At 45.8% G+C, this 22846-nt stretch overlaps 2 protein-coding genes across 2 annotated transcripts in view; both read left to right on the forward strand.

Moving 5' to 3' along the window:
- Nucleotides 1-16913, forward strand: part of arhgef39 (Rho guanine nucleotide exchange factor (GEF) 39) — a gene marked incomplete at both ends in the record, with an annotated part of 47032 nt that extends 30119 nt beyond the window's left edge. The window contains 3 exons of the mRNA XM_084447707.1: nucleotides 634-763; nucleotides 1155-1276; nucleotides 16703-16913. Of these exons, the coding sequence (XP_084303833.1) occupies nucleotides 634-763; nucleotides 1155-1276; nucleotides 16703-16913 (463 nt within the window). The remainder of the gene's footprint in view (nucleotides 1-633; nucleotides 764-1154; nucleotides 1277-16702) is intronic.
- A 1332-nt stretch (nucleotides 16914-18245) lies between these two features.
- On the forward strand, nucleotides 18246-21371 carry rergla (RERG/RAS-like a; the record flags this gene model as incomplete). Its single annotated transcript, XM_084448241.1, has 5 exons — nucleotides 18246-18297; nucleotides 18405-18461; nucleotides 19131-19204; nucleotides 20038-20186; nucleotides 21080-21371. 5 exons carry the CDS (start codon nucleotides 18246-18248, stop codon nucleotides 21369-21371), a joined length of 624 nt encoding a protein of 207 aa, XP_084304367.1.
- Nucleotides 21372-22846: the final 1475 nt, after the last annotated feature.

The raw sequence follows: 22846 nt of genomic DNA on the forward strand, positions 1-22846 counted from the left end.
ACAGACAGTCAGGCAGACAGACAGACAGACAAGGGAAGCCGACAGGAAAGAGGGACAGAGACAGACAGACAGACCAGTATACTGTAGAAATACAGACCAGTATACTGTAGACAGACAGACTGACCAGTATACTGTAGAAATACAGACCAGTATACTGTAGACAGACAGACAGACTGATCAGTATACTGTAGACAGGCAGACCAGTCAGATTCAGCATCGCTCCTCAGAGCCTCTCACAGGCCAACCGCTGAACCCGATCAATGGGAGGGGTCAATAGGCGTGAGGGAGAGGGAATAGGAGAGCGCGCGTCAATTCGGAGCGTTGGTACGCGTCACCACTGGTATTCTGAGACCGCGTCCGTGTCCTTTGACGAGAAGTTCTGAAGAGCAGAGGAGACGGGCTGTGAGAATAACCAGAACCTTTCCGTTCTGTTCATAACCCAGAAGTGTGTCATGGAGTCTTGCCTTAGATTGACGTGATTTATTTCTTGTAGGCCTCGGCAATGTTTTGCGTTTAACTCATTACCGATTAGGGCCAACGTTGGCCAATGTCACCTGATTCTGTTAGTCCTATAGGCCTCCTCCAGGCATGTTGTAACCGTGCGTGTGTGTGCGCGTGCGTGTGTGTGGGCAGGCAGCTGAGGTCCAGGAACACGGTGGTCCATAAGAGAGATGATCTGACCAGGAGACCCCTCCACTCCGCCCCTGACGACCAGCAGAGCACAGCGGCAACCCACGCCACACCTGGGAGGAAGAGGAACATGGTCAGTCTCACACACACACACACACACACACACACACACACACACACACACACACACACACACACACACACACACACACACACACACATACATACATACATACATACACACACTCACACACTCAGACACACACACTCACGTTTTAAAGCTCATGCATGCACACACACACACACACACACACACATTGATGCTCACAAATGCAAGCACATCCATTGATGCTCATACACACCCCTCCCTCCCTTATTTCCTCTCTCTCACACACACACACACACACACACCTCTACTAACGCCAGTCTGATTCACTGCGGGGTACTATTGACGCGGAACTTGTACCCACTCCCGTTCGTTATGTAAATCTGTCCGCGCCCCTCCTCTCTCTCCTTGACCCCAGGCCGGCGGCGAGGCCGTGGAGGGCGTCCAGACCCCCGGCGGCGCCCGGCCCACCCCGGCAGAACCAGAGGGCAGCGCCACCAAGAGGATGAGGCTGGCCGAGGCGGCGCCGGCGGCGGAGAGGTAACAGCATGCCGTCGCCATGGCCCTCCTGGGGGGCCAATAGAACAGGAACGAAACGCCAGCATGCGATTATGGGATATATCTTTCTTTAAGATGAGGCCGCATCTTCTAACCCCCCCCGTATGCGATTATGGAATATATCTCTCTTTCCGATGAGGCCGGATCTTCTAACCCCCTGGGTTGTTTTTTCCCTGTTCAGTGCTGATAGATGTTGTTAGGTGGTACTGTAATTACGATGATTTAAGGTAAGCGTAGAGGCCACTGTACTTGAGGGCTGCGGTGCTTATGTCTTTTAGTGTGTAAACGATCTGGGCCAAGGATATCAAATATTTATGTCCAATTGAGAAGGTTTGAGAGAAACGGTAGCGACTGCAGAGACTGGGGCCATTGGGCTGTGTAAACGGACTGCAATCTCTAAGGCTATGTTTACATATATGTTTGCATTTAAGAACAGTATTTTAAAAGGAAAATGATCTCGCCGAACACCTATGACCATGTGACCATTCACCCTGGCACGCGTGTGCCAGGTAGGCAGGAAGGAGATTGTCTACTCTGACTGCTGAATTGTCCCTAGCAGCATTTTTATCAAAACATTTAAATACTGTAGACTTGTGGTCACACAATACTTCCAGCCTGAGGTCTGAGGATTTAGCACGTCTCTATTTCCACCCAGTCACTGCTACGCTAGCGCAGGCCGGAGTTAGTGGTGTGGACGCTAGGCCTAAACGTAGCAAAGGCTAGATGTTTTAAAAACAAAACTGTGTTAGTGTAAATGTAACCTACTAGTAAGCTAACTGGTCAGCTAGCCATTCGGGATTTTGTTTGGGGATTGGTACTGTATTTTGAAGGCCTTGTACTGTAGTTTGAAGGTCTTGTACGGTAGTTTGAAGTACGGTAGTTTAAAGTACGGTAGTTTGAAGTACTGTAGTTTAAAGTACTGTAGTTTGACGTTTTGCATCATCACTCTGTCCTCAGCGCGGTGGAAGCATCTGGCTCCAGCTGTGTAATCCTGTGAGGACGTCACCCACCAAGAGGCCTTCTGCAGTACCAGAGACACAGTCCCACTTCTGAGCAGAGGACAGGGGTATTAGTGAGGAAACAGATCCGGCTCCAAATACTATTTGAAATCCTTTCAAATGCAATGTGCTCGATGGATCTTGCCTGGCTCAGTGGAACCGATGGCTTAGACCCAAAATATCAAAACTCACCCACCTGACACTCCAGACAAACTAAAGCAAACGCTCAAAGTATTTGAAAGGATGTCAGATACTCTATTTGACCTGGGCCTAGCAGGAGATTACTGCAGGAGCTCTGGGACTATCAGGGTATTGGTCCACCTAGCTTTTTATGTATACATGTACTCAAGCACAAAGAGGCACAGATATACATCGTGGCTCTTTTTTTGTGACATTATCTGAAATGTCAACATTTTAACACTTATGCCAAAGAGAATATTTGGGAGATGTTAGGACCACAACACAGCAGCCAACCAACAGTTGATTATAATTCTAAATTTGATAGGTGAGGAATGTCGAATTGTGAACAGGATGTTGCCAAAAGCTTCAAGCTGCATGTCTGTAGTCCAGATATTTTTAGATACTTCAAAATTAATGTTCTAGACTATACCTCACTACTCCAGGTCAGGCTCAGGATGACCAGCTTTAGAAAGCACTTCCAGTATCTTTCTAAATCAAGCATTTGTCAGCACGGACATCTTTCTGCACTCAGATATAGTCCTCATCTAAATCATTTGTGATTTGCTTTCCCCAAATTATTTTTGATTCATACAAGTTCTTATTTAAAAATGCTGAAATACTACATCACGCTTGCCAAGTATATAATTTACCTAACATTTATATATGGCAATAAATCTGTGGTAGGTAGGTATGGGAATTGTAGTGCAATAATTGGATGAGTGTATGTGGGCCAGCTGCACTGTGTTCCAAGTGATTTACTGATACTGCCTTCTGATTCATTTTGTGATTCATATCAGGAATATTTCACTAGCCTATAGAATACCTTTGTGCTCAGACTGTTGAATGATTGCCTACTGATTTACTGTTGCATTTAACCTTTACAATATTAATCTATTTTGTTATCATGACTAACACACTCCTTTGAATATCAAAATAAGTCTGCTTTGAACATCGTTCACTTTGTTTAACAAAGCTGCACATTTTTATTGCTATTTGTTCATTTTCAGTCAAATTTCATCTCTTTTATTATGTACACTATCGCTGCTATTCAAACCTGTTACAAATGTCATGGCGAACAGTCTTTATACTGAAAATGATCAATAAAACCCCAATGGATCAGATCTGTTTGGCTCCACAGACCTGCTGTGTCCTCACCAGCCACTAGGGGGGGATGCTGGAATGTTGAACCACAGGTAATTTTGGCACTTTTACATCCTTTGTCCTTCATGTCAGTCTAGGAGCTGCTAAACAGTTTTCCTGCTATTTTTAACTGTAGGTAAATCTACACTAACATCTTATACTTTAAAAATAAGGCGTATGCTGTATTAATGACGGTGTAATTCCATGACGTAGCACCGGGCAGGTGGTGCGAACTGTCAGTACTGGTGATGAATCTGTCCCTGCTGCTTGAGGATTCATCTCACTCCATCTCCCTGCTCTGTCCACACTGTCTCTACAAGGTGTGGCTGAGGATGGTGATTAAGACATTTTAAATATTCAATGCTTCTATATGCGGAGAGCTATCGAGGGAGAGCGATACTGTTCTATTTCAGGAGCGAGGTGATGAGTGGTCAATCGGCCAGAATATGATCATTCAGTATTGTCCAGGTCGATTCATTATGCTTTGAAATGACCTGTTCTCTCAAGCCGTATCTCTTAATGACCTGCAGCAGACCAGGCCTCCACACCCTACAGTAATTCAACCATTTCTCTCAGTAGTTGACCTATAAAATATTGCTTCTGGGCTTTCTAGTTTTAAATTTACGAGCCTTTATCAAAGAGTTGACTATCCGTATGCCTAATTGTTTTCTTAACAATCTTATATAATAGTTTTATGTCAGCATACTGATTTGTGGCCCTATTTAAAGACCTGCTTTGTACAATTCACAAACATAAAAAAAGCAAGCCATCAAACATTTTTCCGGCCCTCGTTGCAGATAGGGAGTCCTTTTGAAAAGTAGCCTATTACGCTGTAAATTAAAAGAGATCCCGCTCTCATTGCTTTTAGAAAAAAAGAATGTTTGTTTTAGAGAAAGGATGAATGAAAAAAATTGCCTGCACAGTCTGTGAGCCTGTTGTAGTATTAGCTGTTACAGTTACATTCACCTGTCAATTAATGAGTGCATCTTATCTGTAGGCCTACATCACTGCTCTATAACCTAATCTCCCCCATAATGCCTTCCAATGGGGGTCTACTGAGGATGTAGTACCAGTCTGCTCCACCAGATGGCAGCTTTTGCGTCTTTCTCATGGTGGTGATGATGTGATACTCAGTCAGCCCTGGTCAGGGAAGGTGCTGTCTGTATTGTTGAAGGATGGACGGTGTTGCTCTCTCGCTTTACTGATGACCTTATTGGTATTAAAACGAGTGCGTCAGTTGGTCTTCATGCCAGAGATAGCGCCGTATCTGCAGAGGGACTTGGTTCATCTCTATGTTAATACCAAGAGCTCTATTCTCAGTCACAGTGTAATGTTTAGTCATTGGCCCCTGGAGAGAGCAGACTTGTCTAGAATGTGTCAGTGTGAGATAGCCCACCAAACGGTCTGCTCAGTGTCTCAGTGCTCTTCACTGGGGAAACTAAATGACTGTGTCCTCTGACAGTTACAGTGGTTGTCTGTAGAAGAAGAAGAATATTTAGTTTGCCATACTGTATACAGTATAACAAGTACAGGCGCCGGTACACTGGAATTCGTGTCATTGTTTGTCCTTACAGTAACTTATCAGTACTAATCAGTAGGGCTGGGTATCAATTCGAATTTCAAGTATCGATTCGATTCCGATTCACAAGGTTCAGAATCGATTATCACGATTCGATTTGATTCAATATCGATTCGGTTAGTGTTACTAAAACTTTTTATTTTTATTTTTAGCTGTAACCTTAATTACATGACTGCCAAGTCATGCAACAGATCAATACTAGGGCTGGGTATCGATACTGATTTCCAAAAATGAATGAATGAATGAATCATTGAATGAATGAATGAACTATTCATTCCTTCATTTATTCATTAATTCATTAAATAAAAGATCGATTTTGGGATTCATTCATTTGATTCAGAATCGATTAATCGATTGTTTTAACCCAGCCCTACTAATCAGTTCCTCATTCCAGTCCTAATTCCCAGTTCCGTAGTAACGTTTCACACAGTCACATAAAACACAGTGATGGACACTGTCAAAATAGTACTATAATGCTTTAAAGCTGTTTCGTGCGTGTAAAGCCTTTCGTCAAAGAATACTGTAGTTCTCAGGGAGGGAGGGACTACAGTAATGTACAGCATGTCCAAGCTCAATAGTTATTTCTGGCATCACTTCAGCTACGTTATGTTCTTATCTGATCCCACCTGACTGACTGAACCCCACGTTCCGACACAGTAGACATGCTGTTTTCAGCCGCCGTGACCTCTTGTGATTCATGCGCCTCCTCACCTAAGATATTCTCTCGCTTATCTAAAGGGAGTCCTGCATCCTCTTCATCATCAACATCATCATCATAATCGTAGGATAATTTCTGCAGCGCACGCCACAGCACCATTCATCACGACGTCGTTCCCACTCCCCTGAACCGCCCTGTTCCTTTTCAAGTGCGAGCAGAGGTCCTCTGATATAGTGCTCTCTCTCTCCCTCTCTCTCTCTCTCTCTCTCTCTCTCTCTCTATATCCCCCCGCCTGCTGCACATGTGCCTAGGGGGAAAGAGTCATTAATAAACTGGTGTCATAAGCAGAGCAGAAAGGATATTGAGACAGAAACATTTTTCCATGCCCTCCAGTTTTCCAGGTTTCTCCTCAAGTCCCAGACCTTCCAGTGTAAATCAGCTCTTATCTGAATGTGTGTCAGCCTGGTCTCTAGCCTGTATCTGAGCCGCCATCGCCATGATGGTGGAGGGACTCTGGTGGTATCGCCCAGACAACAGGGCCAGGCTGTGGCAGGCTCCCCGTCTCGAATGCGGCTTCTGCGGTCTGTCTGTTGTAATTGGGATGTGTGTGCGTTTCTGTTTGTGTGTGTGTCTGTTTCATGCACATGGGTTGGACATTCTGCGGTAGCTGCATGAGTAATGGGGACATGGACACCAGCGATGTAGGCCATGTTATGCCTCATTTATCTCTATAGCAACACGTTTATCCATGTAATGATCTCCATACTTCCTTGTCTGGACTGGGCCCAGGAAGTGGGTGTTATGAAAGCTATAGAGAGGCCATAGCGAGGAGGTTATTTAATATAATAGCCTATGTCGCCATGCCGATTTGAGATTATGTTGATGTATTGGTAAATGATTTGGTTCAGTATATGGGACACATTATTCATGTTACGTCATGGTAGGACTTATGTCACGCTTATGTGGACAAAAAAAAACATTAAGAGAATTGATAGTTTAGCTCAGAACATGTAATACAGCACATACTAACACACATGCAATGGGCGACACATGGGAACACACACGCGCAATGTTCTCTGCTCTTAACTCATCCTGTCATCCTACCCCCAAGGGCAGCCAGGTGCAGACAGTAGGCAGCGTGCAGGGGACCAACCCAAGTGCTCCTGTCCGTCTTCATAAGGGAGCTGTTAGCGATCTGTTCTTTTGAATGTTTTTTTTCGGGTTCTTTGGGAGGAAACCTCTGCAAACACTGGGAGAACATGCAAACTCCACACAGAAAGGCCCGTGCTGAGGAAATTTGGGATTCAGTGTTTTGCTCAACGACACTTCAGCACAATGCCGGGAGCTGGGATCGAACCGGGGACCTTGCAATCCCCAGCCGGCTGCTCTACCGCCTGAGCTATATGCTGAGTCCAGCCTTCTGTCCACATTATATTATACAGGCGTACAGGAGCTACTAAAGGTATGGCCGGTGGGAGGGAACTGAGTTACAAATTGCAATCATTATTAAGATGGATCAGGGTGTCTCCTTAAAACGGTTATCCTACTGTAGCTGCAACCACTCTCTTTCTCTCTCTCCGTCTCCACCTCTTAACTCTCTCTCCCTCTATCTCCCCCTCCCTCTGGCACCCCCTGAGAGAATGAAGACATAGATTTTCAGTAGCTCTTGTCATTTTGTTCCACCTATAAATCTCAGCCACTCCAGTGATACTACTGTGCTGTGCTCGAACTCCCCTACTAGATGATGAGGCACATGGGGTGAAAGTGAATAGCGGATTAGTGTGCTTGGGATCAGTCTACTAATAGTACTTCTTGGCGTTCTGTGTCCCAAGACGGTAGAATAATACACTACAATTTTATTACTACTGAATGTCTCTTTTAATGTGTGTGGTTCATAATCTACTTATATTTTGCTACTCTTGCACTGGCTTTAGCACTAGATTATGCTCTTAGTCACTTGTTTGGAAAGGAGATGCACTCGTGAGCTCTGGCGAGTAGTAGTACACTGACTACCTACATGCAATTATTGTCGCTTTGGATAAAAGCGTCTGCTAAATGACGGTAATGTAATCCTTGAACCGTACTGTCAGAGGCCTTTGACGATAACACTTTACAATAAGATGCACAAAAAAATAGTACTTACTGAGTAACTAATGCGGAACCAATGATTAGTTAATTAGTAGTTATTAATTAACTCTGAGCTTAGTTAATAAGTAGTTACTGATGGGGACTATTATAGTAGTTACTGAGGAACTAGAGAACAGACTGAGGACTAATGTAGTAGTTATTGGGGAACCAATGATTAGTTAATGAGTAGTTAATGATTAACTACGAATCCATGACTATATAGTAGATAATGATGGGCTACTAGAGAACAGACTGGGGACTAGTATAGTAGTTACTGAAGATTGATTGATTCATTAATGGGTAGTTACTGATTAACTCTGAATCCTAAACAAAGTGTGGAGATAGGTCTGTCTATGCGAGACTACCTCTTAACTCATTGGCTGGACTCATGACCCAGCCTTTTGAGCTTGTTTGTGTTCATGTTGATTTGGACACGAATAAACAGGTGTGAACACAGAGAACACTGTAAATTAACAAGAGGTGGGGGACAGATGGTTCTTCAAATTCGTTTTCTTCTTCTTCGAAAGAGAGGAATGCAACACTGACTGAATCATCTCCTGCTATCTGTCTGGAAGTGGGAGATTTAAGGCCAGTCATTAATCTCTGTGTGTGCATGCATGCGTGTATGTGCGCGGCTGCCTGAGCGTGTGTGTGCGTGCGTGCGTGCGTGCGTGCACTGCTGCACCACTCCCATATTTGTGAACGCCCTGACCAAATCCCCACCTACGAGCCTTGAGCGCAGATAAAAAATAGAACCCTCTGCAGATGTTCCTTGAGATATCATCCGTGGAAACAAAAGTGCGCCAAACATGCAATAAATAACGTGTTTTATCTTCCACGGGCTCAGTGGGCCTATCAGTGGACAGTAGTCTACCTGTTTCAAAGATTATTCAAGCCAGGCTACTCGAGTACAGAGCATTCTTGTACTCTCCTTCCCAACGCAACATCAATGGTCTCTCCACCTCTGTCTCTCTAGTTCTATCCATCTCCCCTATCCTCCACCCAGACCCTCCTGCTCACCTGCCTCGCAGTGTGATTTGGGGCCAGGGGATTGGGTACGAGACTGTTTGAAATGGAGGCCCTTAGCGTCAAAGTACAGTGAACAGCCCCTTGAAATGGATACTCCGGTCCAACGTCACCCGGCAGCTCCACTAGGGCGGCGGAGGCCCGCGGACTCGGAGCAACAGCGTGGACTGTGGTCTCAGAGAATCCTCCGACGTCGCTGCGGTACCACACTAACATAGCGTTCCTCCCGGTCGATCACGGGACCGCTTCAACATCAGCCCCTCTGTGAGTGAGGAGGTTTCACACGCTTAGGAATAGACCAACTATTCAGCTGCGGTGTCATTCGTTTCGACTGATCAGGGGCGACTCGGGCGAGCACTGTTTTTATTTATATATCAGCGTGCTAAAACGCTAGCCGCTCCTCGTTCCTCTGTTGCCTTGCTGATCTGGAGCCGCTGGCTCCTGCTTCCCCTTGTGCTCCAGCCCCAAGTCTCAGGGTTATTTTACGCTGGTAAATGTGTGTTCAGATGATTTTACGCTGGTAAATGTGTGTTCAGATAAACGATACCCCGAAGTGATCCCTTGCTAAGGGCATTCGTATCGCCTGAGAAATCCAGTTGCATAATCAGTCTGCATGGGATCGCAACACCCCTACACACACACACACACACATCTCTCTCTCTCTCTCTGTTACTCTTTCTCCCTCTTTTAATCTCTCTTTCCCTCTCTCTCCCTGTCTCTAACTATATTTCTTACATTTTCCTTTATATCTTTCCCTCTCCTTCACTCCCTCTCTCCCCCTCTCGTTATCTGGTGCTTATAGGCCTACAATGTTACAGTATTTACATCCGATGGTAGACTGAGCGCTTGTTTTAATAACAGTGCAGGGCCTTGGAAAACTTTCCATTTATAGAGCAGAGTTTCAGGACAGGGAGTCAAGTTCACCATCAATCTGGACTGGCCCACATCTGGCGATCCATCAGTCCTCCACTCAGCAGGGCCCAAACGGGGAGAGGGAGACCCCGGTATCAGCCTCCATCAGCAGGGCCCAAACGGGGAGAGGGAGACCCCGGTATCAGCCTCCATCAGCGGGCAACATAATGGTGCGAAATGGGCCTGTTCCGTCCGAGGGCGAGATCTGATGTACTCCAGAAAAAATGTGCTTTTACTAAGAGTTTCAACCTTCAACCACAGCTGTGACCCACCCCATTGACCCTGAAGGGAGATAGTTCGTCAAGGTAGAGTCTCATGACGGTACGTATGCCTGATGTGGACTGTGCGCCCCTGGTGACCTCAGAGCCAGGTGACCTTTTGAGTAGGGGGCTCTGGTGACGTGAGCCAGCCCTGCCCCAGGCTGTGAAACTTCTGAATGATGAGATCAAACGCTGCTATGCGCAGGCAGAGGCCACAGGGTACTGCACTCCGGTGTGTGACATGAGACTCGGTTCTCTTTCCTATATAGGCCAACGACCTCGTTACAAAACGGCTAACCTCTCAGCTATACGTAGTTATCCAAACACCACAATGTTGATACCATATCCATTGCAATTATTGCGTGATTTTATGCGACCTTCATGTAAAAACATTCAGGCCACATACCAGCAGTTGTCCGTCTCCCTGCATCAATGTTATTCTGTATTGATGACATACGTTAAGCCATCCAAAATAAACACAGTACACAAATAGTTACAGGTTGTCACTTTGCACGGTTTAATAAAAAAAAAAAAAAAAAAAAGAACAAAGTATGGCGTAACTATGGAAACGGGGGAAAATACTGAGCAGGAGATAATCCCTCTTGGACTGGAGAGCTGGACGTTGCTGACCCTGCAGGATGAGTGCATCTCCCGCTGGCCGGGTGCGGAGGGTGTCTATAGGAGACGTGGGAGAGAACGCAATGCTCTGGCTGCGTTCCAAATCGCATACTTCCATACTATTATAGTATGACAAAAAGGGATGTAGTATGTCCCAATACGTATTACAGTATGCCACATGCAGTATGGCAAAAAAAAAATACCAGGGTGTCCTACAACATCCGGTCCTATTCTGCAGTATGCAAGCCAGCAGGCTTTTCTGGCTATTGTGACCCACAATCCTTTTCGCAGCGGAAATGAAGTCACATGTGTGAGTCGCGACAGCCGTGGATAAATGTCGCTTTATGGACTGCGATGGATGTGGTCAAATTTCAAGGTACAATGTTATGACAAGGTAGTATGTCCCAATTGAATGCATACTGCGTGCGAAGTACGTACTTTCTAGGGGCAGCTGTAGTACGTACTGGTAGTAAAAAGTAGAAGTATGCGATTCAGAACGCAGCCTCGGTCTCATTCATATTCAGACCCCCAGTCTGGCTCCCATTGGATGACTCAGACACTCGGTCACCTCAGTCACGTTGGCACTGCAGGCGATCCGATGTCAGATGGTATTTGCGTCGCCGTTGGTGTGAATCAAGACAAAGGCTATCTGTCTCGTGCTTTCCCACAGCTGCACTTTTCCCCAGGAATTAGGAGCCTTAGTAAAAACCCTGATTAGACCACACTGGTCTTTACTGATAGGCCACAGGAGTTTTTAAAGACATATGACAGTCTGATCATGTCGCTCATTAAGGGAAAGCTCATGGCTCTGACTGTATACAGAGCTACTGTAACGTACTGTACATGAATGTTAAATACTTGTTGGAGAGCTGAAATCAGTGAAGCACACGTTCCGGCTGAACGGCACTGTGTGTCTACTCCTGTTCACCGTGATCCAGTTTGAGCAGCTGTAATCCTGTTGGCCTGGATACTGGAGGCCGTAATGACTCCTTAAGTGGTGATTGTGCTTGTCATGAAGGCTCACGCTTAATCTCCTGAAACGCGGGCTGAACCTGAACCCAGGGACGGTGTCACCGAGCCTCTGTCCTGGCTCAGACGACACAGCTGAAGCATAATGTTTTCTCTATGGAAAAAAAATACAATTATTGGATGGCTGTGTTTGAACTAACAGGCCTTCATTAGTCATGTCGGGGACACAGATGAACATGTATAGCTACATGCAGAGCAGCTGGTTGCATAATGAAGCTCAGACAAGCGAAACAACAAGGTTTAGGGTTAGAACGGAAGAAAACCACGATGAACAATGACCACATCGACCTCTAAACCACATGATGACATACGCCTACTGTAGTGGACAGTGGTCTGTGTTTGCGGGGGGTAAATTACTGTTATTGCCTGCTCCGGAGGGAGGCAGAGACAAGCCCCAGGTGCCCATTAAAGATTAGATTGATTATAGACCTCCTCCACAAGAATATCCAAATAAAATACTTTGAAAGCGCTCTCACCATTGAGTAAGACGTAGCTTTCTGTATGTAATATCATATTCATCTGCAACTGGATGTGCAGTTCTCTCTCCTTCTCTCTCTCTCCTTCTCTTTTCGCTTTCTCTCTCTTCTCTCTCTCTCTCTCTCTCTCTCTCTCTCTTTTATCTCCAGCCATGAAAAGCCTGGCTATCGAGAGAGTGTCTGTGCGGATGAAAGTAGAGGCTTGACATTTCCCTTAATGGGTTCTGCTGTTTTCGAGTGTGTCCTACTCGCCTGAAGAGCTGAAGAGAAGGGCTAGTCATCCTAAGCAGAGCTACATCATCGTCATCATCAATGCAGAACCAGGTGGTAGTCTGTCTCTGCTCCACTTTACACGCCAACAGCACACAGAACCGTGTAGGGTGCTATTCTGTTCATCTTTGGAGATGTAAAATGGAATCCTGCTGAACCGTACCTGAGACCCTGCTTACAAAGCACCACTGACAACCAACCGCCTGTTATGAATCGAATCTCTAGATGGGAAAGAACGTGTCATGAAGAAGAAGTAGAAGAGGGCTTTATTCGTCAAGCAGCTTTGACACTCCAACACACACATGCAATGGGTGTCATGAACACACACACACACACACATGCAGTAGGCTGCCACCGATGAAACGTTCTCCTTATCCCATCCCGTCTTTCTAAAGTGATGTTGGAAGTGGAATAACATCATTTGAAATGCATCATTAGAGGGAGGAAACTGCTGAGAAGATAGATGTCTAATACAGCCGGATTTAAAGCCTATTTAAAAAATATGTTATCAAATGTCTGCATGTTCTGACATAATTCTATTTGCTTTGGCAGACCTCAGCTTTCTGCAGTAAGGACACATTTATATTTCAAATATCTCACTGAGGACACATTTCCAAGGGCTTCAGTTTTATCACAATTAAACTCTAATATCACAACCCTTATTGAGATTATAGGCTACAATGCACACTGTTTATAATCCGTCATGTCTCAGAATGTAAATCTTAAACAGTGCTGGCATTCTGTCATAAATATCTATGGTTTTGCCCCCCGGCCAAAATAGATAGGACATGCATTTTCCTGGCTCATCTGCTGTCAAACTGATGTTACACTGGACAGCGTTAGAGATAGGAAATCGTCCTCTGGGGAAACAGATCCGCCATTTAAGGGGTAGGATTCTGGCTGTTGCCATGGGCTACGCTACCCTTGCAAATTCATTGGCTGATTGGGGCTGCGAGGCCTGCGTGCGAACCTGTTGCCTATCTAAACAACATGGAGCTACAGGTACGTACAGTTTTTCGTCTCTCCTCAGTCAACACTGCTGTGGTCTCCCTGTCGTTAGAGATTAGACCTAGCACTCAGTACACCGTCATCATTGCCAGGCTCTGGGGCCTCTGAAACCAATCGAATATGTGGCCCAGGGAGAGATGAGTCCACCCAGACATCTTGGCAAGGACCTGAGGGGTTTTCTGATTAATTCCTCCTCCTCGTCCTCCTCCTTCTCCTCCTCATTGTGTCAGCTTATCTCTCTCTCTCTCTCTCCCTCTCTCTCCCTCTCTCTCTTTCTCTCTGTCAAATTAGAAATGACCACCGCAAACGAATTCCTGTTGAAGAGGCTGACATGGTGTTCCCTTTTTGTCATTGTGAAATAAACCCCCGCTGCGGCCAGCCGTCTCAAAATGGAAGTAATAATATTTAAAAAATGTTAAGTCTGTTAGAAGCGATGTGAAGTTAGTTTTAAGTGATTTTTTTTTAAGTTTATTTCGAACAGTTAAAAGACAAAACAATATTGAAACGATATTAAAAAAAACAAGAGTAAAAAAAAAAAAAAGCATCTCAGTAAAACAAAAAAAAACACACAAAATCACTCACTGCTCGAAAAGGGGCAGGAAGAAGCCAAGGAAGTGGTTACGGTAGCCATGGATATGAAGTGGCACGGTAGCCACGGATATGAAGTGGCTACGGTAGCCATGGATAGGAAGTGGCACGGTAGCCACGGATATGAAGTGTCACGGTAGCTCCCAAGTTTCTCTGTGATGGAGCCGTGCTGGCCTGTCTATCTGAGGAACTGTGATTATATATCATCATTATAAGAGATCCAGAAGGAGATGGAGAGATCATTCATGTATCACCCACCTACTGTTATAGGGAAAACCCATCTCTATCTGCCCGTCTCTCTCTCTCTCTCTCTCTCTCTCTCTCTCTCTCTCTCTCTCTCTGTCTACACTAGCATTCTTTCTGAGGGTGTTCTTTCAAGTGCAGGCCAAACCACATGAATGAAATGTTCTGAATGCCCACCTGATCCCATCGTGAGTGTAAACACCTGTTTTGAGGGAATATTTTGGTGAATTTGTTCTTCAAGGTTTAGAGAGGTTTGAGCTCTCTCTTGCTTTCTGTCCCTTCCCTGATTCTGATTATCAACACTTGAGCGAATTCAGCTGTATAATCAACGGCCCTCTGAACCTCGGGGAGCCCGAACCTGGGAATGAGTCATGTTGTCATGTCGCCTATAGCCACATTCAACTTTGTCCTAGGATGTTATAACCGCTCAAATCTCGTAACACACACTGCATCCAGCTCGGCCATTCTATCCTGAGGACAACGGGGATGTGTTGCGTCAAGTATGGATTCCCCACCTACATAACTACATTTAGGTGCATGGCACGCTACTAGCTGGTGGTTATGAGGCCATAGCAGGGAATTGCATGTGTCATTATCATTGTAGGACATGTGTCATGAATTTAAACTGAAACACAATCACACACACACTGTTGCTATGCTCCCACAGATTTTTCATTTGAAGAAAAGCTTTTTCATTGCCCAGGCTGATTGGTCACCGACCAGTATTACACCTCGGTCAAGGGACAGGAGGATTTCCTCAAACCCATGATAAACAAACTGGAGTTGTAAAACAGGCTTCTCTCCTCCCTCAAACAATCCGCTTGAAAGGTCAAACGAACTAACATGGACTATCTATGCCTTCCTATTATCTGTGAAGCGTAGTGTAAATAACTAAAACCTAAACACTGGATCCAGAATTGGGTGACCTCTTTTCAGTCAGAACTATTCTTAGGCCCCACGTACAAACCAGGAAAATCCTGTGTGAGACAATCGGATGTGTAAGAGACAAGGTTTAAACTAACTCTTGTCTGACAGACAGCTACTGTAATACATTCTGAGCCACTGCCCCATGAGTCATGTTCATATATTCAAGTGTTATAGGAATCAGCTGTACTGCAGGCAGCTTTCAAGTCGGTGCTGACTGACCATGCAAAGACAGTGTTGGTCAGAGACTTGTAGAGATTTGTCCAGAGCACCGTGGTAGCCCCTGGAAGGGAGAGGGTGAAGCCATTCTATAGACTCTATAACCGTGCCTGAGTGTTCCTGAGTGTTGTGGAGGTGTGCATGTATGTACTGTATGTATATACAGTATGTGTAGTACCAGACAGTACATATCTATACAGTCTGGATGTGTGTACTGTTTGTATATATTCTATATTTTACACATGCTGTATATATGGATGTATATATTCCTTGTTCATTTTTATTCGCTACTATGTGTATTCTGCATTTCCAACCTTACTGTAATTTCCCACTGCTGTAATGCCAAATTTCCTCCTACGGGGATTATTAAAGTTTATATTTATCTATCTATTCAATCCACTGCCTGGTCTTGCAGATGGTCTTATATTTCTCTTCTATATTTGGAGTGAAGGAGCAAAAGGACCTGAGGGAAATCCTCTCGCAGATGGAGGACATTTTCAGGGAGGGCTGTGAGTGTGGAAGGGGATCATGTGAGCTGGGCTGTTCCTGGGTAGTATTGTGTCGGGGGGATATTTGTGTACCTGGGAGGAGGTTATGTAAGAAACAGGATTTATGACTCTGGAAGTGTAGCGCACCCGCAGGGCCATAAACTGACTTGGCAGAATTTATATGTATATTAATTTGGTTGATTTATCAGCATAATTCTGTTACAGAAATGTTTTCGTTCTCCCCCCCCCCCCCTCCTGTGAAATGCAGTACAAAAGCAAATACTGTCTGAAGCATTTGAATAAGGGAAAACTCTGCATGTGACTCGGACACACAGGAAGTACAGCGAGCAACCATTCTGCTAAGTGTTTTGTTGTTGTTGTTGTCGTTGTTGAGGTGAATTTTGTCCCTCCATGCCCCAGTTGTCCACCGCCACTTTCCATTAGGAAATATCTGATCGATAGCATAAACTCAGAAAGTGCTCAAATGACACCAAACTTTGCTCTGCATGACTCTACCCCATTGTTGACATTGGTGTGGTGTGTTGTGCCAGTAGGAACCTGGCCAATCACATCTGCCCATCCTTGTCTACTGCTGTACTTTGTGGCTTGCACGGTACTGGACTGTCACATGATGGATTCAATTTCCTTGTGGCAAATACCCTCAGCTCTGATGCTGATTTGAAGGCCGAGCCATTTGTCCAACACCAGGATATCCAGTACCCCGTGGATTTCAAAGAGCAGTCGCAGTTTTGTATCGCGGCAGTGGAGGACATAGACGACACAACATGCGCCTCTGGGCCCTTCCGAAGGGGAATTCACTACTGTCAGGAGAACCTTCCCTTGGAACGATCCGGCAGCATCGACCTGGAGTCGTAGCCACTTCCGGGTGGTCCACGCTCCCATAGGTGCAGATGTAACACTAGTAGGCTACTCTGGTCTGCATTGTGTTCTTTCAGTTCCACCCATGTCAAGGGCTTGCCCGGGCACGGGACTCGAACCCCGCGGGACTCGAACCCACGCTCTTGCGAGCTCTTCCCCCTGCGAGGCGTTCCTTTGAGGAGTGAGTTTCACCAGCTACTCACTATTGCCGACTCCACTCCACGAGGGTTTATGAGGACTTACGATTCACTCACAGAGAAGCCTTGGGAGGCCTGTGACTGGTCAGGTGAATTGTCTAACACAGGTCTGTACCACCTCCTCATCCTCCATGGACAATCATGTAACAACAGAGAGAGAGAGAGAGAGTATAAAAAAGGCCAGTTGACGAGCAGCATTTCTGGCAACAACCAACCTGTATGCATCAGGACATTTCCAGCTCTGGCCAACTCCTTAAAATAGGGCCACAAAGTGGCCAGAAAGTAGGGCTACATATAGCGATGTAATTAGGCGATATCCTATTGGGTTTCGTTAAAAGAACATGCCCCATTCATGTTAAATTGAGAGAGAGAGGGTATCAGAGTTTGTATAATGACTCTGGATTGCGATCGCCTGGCTTGCTTGGCCTTGCTTGGCAGCTGTGAAATGCTGCTTTCTGTGCCACATCTGCAGATATTTGTAGGCTAGTGGTGGGATAAGCAATCAACACTGTTCATGTACAGTCGCCGAAATAAGAGAGCAAGAGGTTCCATTTAGTCTGTGAGTTTTGTCAATGTCTTTGAGAGCTCTGGGTTCACTGGTTTCCATTATATTACTCAGATTCCAGAGATGAGTGAGCCAGGGTAACCAGTTGTTGTTATTGTGTGAGAGAGGAGCTAGGGTCAGCCTACCACTCTACAACTGGAATGACAGTCTCCCTCAAATGTTAGAGGGTGAGAAAGAGGGAAGGAGGATAAGCACCACCAGCCCTGCATTAAAATAGATATATATCTCTCTCCCTCCATCTCTCTCTCTCGTTTATAAAAGCTCTCTGATGTCCGCAGTTCACCAATTTCCTGAGCCACAGAGCCAGCTACCCCCCTCCTCTCCCCCCGCCCCGCGCTCAGCTCACAACAACAGGAGCTCCAGACATGAACCGACCAGAGACGCGCTGGTGCTGAAGGGATGCGGATCAGACCGGGGATGCAAAGCTGCTCTGTTTGTCTTCACCACTGCTGCTGTTGTTGTTAGTTACATAGTTACGACAACTTCAAAGCATGATATCGAAAGCAAGTAATCCATCTTATTCTGGAAAGTAAACTTATACAACCAACCAACCTGAGTCGCAATATGATGACCGACATAAAACTTACAGTCCTGGGAAGTGAAGGAGTCGGGAAATCAGGTAGGACCACTAACATTTTTATTGAAGACATAGACCTACTTTCTTTTCCAGTAGCTTCGGTGCCACGGTTCAACGTGTTTTGTGACGGTCGTATTATTCCTCTGTAGCTCTCATCGTTCGATTCCTGACAAGGCGATTTATTGGCGAATATGCATCATCTTCAGGTAGGCTAATGATATTCCCATGATTTATTCCATAAAACAACCTAGTTATTATTGTAATTATTATTATTTGCTTATTATTCTATTAATTTGAGTCATAGGACTATAAGGTCTGATCTGGGGCAAGAGGATGGTCGTATAGGGCAGTTCTGTTGAAGGACGAATTTAAATTTTGACTAATTAGCCTACGTAGGCTCATCGTGGACATTTCCGAAGCCTAATTGTCCGATTGCCTAACTTATTTCTACCAAGTTTGGCCTGGAATGTGCTGTTAAGTGCAGTCATATGGAGTTGGAGTTGACTTATCTTTGGGAAGGGAGGGGCTCACAGCGACAGAATAATCCACACTGATAATGGCTGAAAAGGCCATTGTTTCTCTGAGTTTAATCTAGTTTCACCTGAGCTGGTGACCACTTTCACTACCGGTGCTTCTGGCACCTTGCCCAGTAAGATCCTCAAACAGGCTAATGTCAGGCAGTCTAGTAGCCTAGTCAGAATACTTTGGTTTCTTGAGATTGAATACTTGGAGAGATAGATTGTGTACAGCTGGGGCTAATCATGTTCTTTCTTTCTTTCTTTCTTTCTTTCTCTCTCTCTCTCTCTCTCTCTCTCTCTCTCTCTCTCTCTCTCTCTCTCTCTCTCTCTCTCTCTCTCTCTCCCTCCCTCTGTCAGAGTGCATCTACAGGAAGCGCCTGTCTATTGACGGGAGACAGCTGAATCTGGAGCTTTACGATCCGTGCTCCCAGGTGAGCTCAGACTGGGGAAGAAAAAGCGGTGACATGGCGATCTTCACAATGACAATGATGTGTGTGTGTGTGTGTCTGTATCATGAAAATCGACTCCTTATCCCCACGTTGATTGACATAATTCCCAACACTTGATGCCCAGAGTGACATACAGCAGGGTCTCTTTCCTGATCACCCCCCTCTCCCATCCATCACGTGTGAAAACCTGAAAAAGAATGAATAGTTATAAAAGCAGGCAGCCAAGGCCATCTATCTCACTTACCGGACCCAGACCCAGATGTCTGGTTCCGCCTCCCTAGACAGTCCCTGAACCCTGACTAAGTCCAGCCCCGCTGCCCCTATCCCACCAGAACAACTCCTCGTTTGTCTGAGTTTAGACCAGAACCATTTCCCAAGGTGAAGGAATCTGTGCCAGGAATGGCCACACAGCAAAAGAAAAGTATATTGGATTTCAAATGGTTGGAGCTCGCCTTAACAGTGAGTCAGTTATGTATGCCAGTGATTTCCATGTTCCTTTCGTGGCCACGGCCAACATGGAGTCAGAGGAGGAGCGTGCCCACTTGGATGTTCATGCAATGACTGACATCATCCCACTGCTGTGTGTGTATGTGTGTGTGTGCGTGTGTGTATGTGTGTGTGTGTGTGTGTGTGTGTGCGTGTGTGTATGTGTGTGTGTGTGTGTGTATGTGTGTGTGTGCGTGTGTGTGTGTGTGTGCGTGTGTGTGTGTGTGTGTGTGTGTGTGCGTGTGTGTGTGTGCGTGTGTGTGTGTGTGTGCGTGTGTGTGTGTGCGTGTGTGTATGTGTGTGTGTGTGTGTGTGTGCGCGTTGTGCAGGCCAGTGAGGGTAAGCCCGCTCTGAACGACCAGATCCAGTGGGCAGACGGCTTCGTGGTGGTCTATGACATCAGCGACCGCGCCTCCTTCATCACGGCCAAGGCCATGGTCCACCTGATCCGGGAGCTACACCCGGGCGTGGCCAAGAGGTACAGACCCACCCAGACCACACACCAGACCTCCATGTCCCTCAGGTCCACCCCCCTCCACCTCCACCTCCACCTCCATCCACCTCCACACACAGTAGCTGGCCTGAGAGTGCTCATTTTATTGTCTCACAAAGGAACAGGCTAGACTGGACTATATATTTGAAGGCTAAGTACGTGGTTGCTTATTATTATTATTATTATTATTATTAGTAGTAGTAGTAGTAGTAGTAGTAGTAGTAGTAGTAGTAGTAGTAGTATTAGTATTAGTATAAGTATTAGTATTATTAGTATTATTATTATTCAAGCACTTTTACTTTAGTACATCAGTCACGTTCCAGTATTCCTTGGCTAACACGGCTATTTGACACAGAGTGAATCCGATTGTGAGCATGTACGTCTGGCCTTCACCTCCTGCTGGCTCTGCTGTACCGTTCTTGAACGCAACGATGACTCAGCTGCATGAAACCATTCCCGTTGCGAGCACTCATCTGTTGTCAATTAAAGTGTTCCACGGCAGTTTTCAACTTTTATGAAATGGTTTTATTACTGTCTTAATACGCTGAATCATCACACCCAACTAAAAGCGTGAATGTTAACTGGTTGGTTTGTTAACGTCTACTGTTCCGGCACTCCCAACACACGTGACGCCGGGATGCTTTTGGGTGCCTCGGCTTTGCACACCACCCTGGTGTCTGCCCTCCTGCTGTGCCCTTGTCCTTGTAGTCTCACAGTCTAAGGCAGGGGTCCCCAAACGTTTCAGGCCGCGACCCCCCAAAATTACGTTTCAACCCGCGACCCCCCCCCACCTCATCCCACCCCTGTCTCACAACTTCCGGTCTATGGCACCGCTGCCCCCTGCTAATGCCCTCCCCCTCTGCCCCCCCCCACTGCAGGGATGCCGACTCGCTGGTGTTCCTGGTGGGCAATAAGCAGGACCTGTGCCACATGCGCGAGGTGCGGCGCGAGGAGGGTCAGCGCCTGGCCGCCGAGCTGCGCTGTCAGTTCTACGAGCTGTCCGCCGCCGAGCACTACCAGGAGGTGGCGCTCATGTTCTCCAAGATGGTCCATAACGCCAGCCTCGGGGGCGGGGTCAAGGCCAAGGAACGCAGGCGGCGGCCCAGCGGCTCCAAGTCCATGGCCAAGCTCATCAACAACGTGTTCGGCAAACGGAGGAAATCGGTGTGAAGGAAGGCCCGTCCTGGCATATAAACCGAACGCACCACCCCTCCGGCGACCGCCCCTGTGGCTACCAATGGGACCACTGACAATGATTAAGGCTTGGATTGGAGTCTAATGGACTGATTGGGAGCTATTCTCTTGCTGAGATGTTTGTCTGCTATTGCTATTGCTGTTGCTCTTGAGTATCGTTGTAAGGTGAAGTGACGAGACTGTGACATGACGTCTATGCTAATCCCCTTGTCCACTGTGCTTGTCATTAGGGACCGCTTCCTCTGTTGCCTGTCCAGCCTCTTAATATTATACCCTAAAATCTCCGGTTTGGCAATCCTCAGGGTTTGGTCATGCACCATTACCACACCTATTTCAACCTTGCCAAACAAACGTGACCACGATTCTTTTAACACCTGCCTTTTTCGCTAAAGAATATGGGACATAAGGGGCGTTAATCTCTCGATGTGTTCTTGGATTTATATGTATTATATGACTACTGTAGCATGTGTAAGGTCCCAGTTCATCACTGCAGTGTGGAATGGAAGGTAAGGAAATGGTATTCAGTGGTGTACTGTATATGTACTGTAGTATGTTCAACAAACAACAGATACAGTAAGTAAGGAAGTAACTAAGTACAGTAAGTCTGGAATCTGGAAGTTAAGCCAATGGACATAACGTCCAAGAGGGAAAATGAAAAGTCATAGGGTAGAAGTGAAGAGGTAGAGAAAAAAGAACAGAGAGAGTTAGAGAGTGATCATCAAACCATCAATTGATGTCTTGATCATAAGTGCTCATTAACGATATTGTGATGTAACTGATACCACATTAGACTGTAAAAATGCTATTGAAAATAGCCGGATGCTTTGCGTCCACGGGTACAAGAGCAGCCATGTTGTCAAACAATCACATCATGAAACAGTTAAAGGGAAGCATGTTATTATCGTCCTGTCTTCTGGGAAATTATTTCCTCAGTAACTGTGTCCATGGAACAGTATCATTATTGAACAGCTGCAAGTTAATGTTTCCATCCATTCAGCACTGAGATTGATTTGCAATGAAAAGTGCTTCATAAATAAAATGCATTATTATTTTTATTATTATGTACATGTTAATGATTCACTCTAATTAAAGCCTACTTTCATCCAGACAGACTAGAGTGTTTAATTGGCATGAGGATCACTATAGCAACATTGGTAAGAGGGTGTGTGTGAGAGTGTGTGTGTGTGTTTGTGTGTGTGTGTGTGTGTGTGTGTGTGTGTGTGTGTGTGTGTGTGTGTGTGTGTGTGTATGTGTGTGTGTTGGCGGGGGTTTGAGAATGCGTTTGTGCGTGTGTCTGTACCTGGCATTTGAGCATGTGTGTATGAGTGTGTGTGTTTGTGTACTGTATGTGTCATCAGAAAAAAAAACACGTGGCTAAAAATTGACGGCTTAATATGGATGAGGCCTGTTCTGTGCACGCTGTTCTCACGTTGCATAAGACTTAGCCCACT

Source organism: Borostomias antarcticus (genome assembly GCF_949987555.1).
Source record: "Borostomias antarcticus genome assembly, chromosome: 13".
NCBI classification, from domain to species: domain Eukaryota; kingdom Metazoa; phylum Chordata; class Actinopteri; order Stomiiformes; family Stomiidae; genus Borostomias; species Borostomias antarcticus.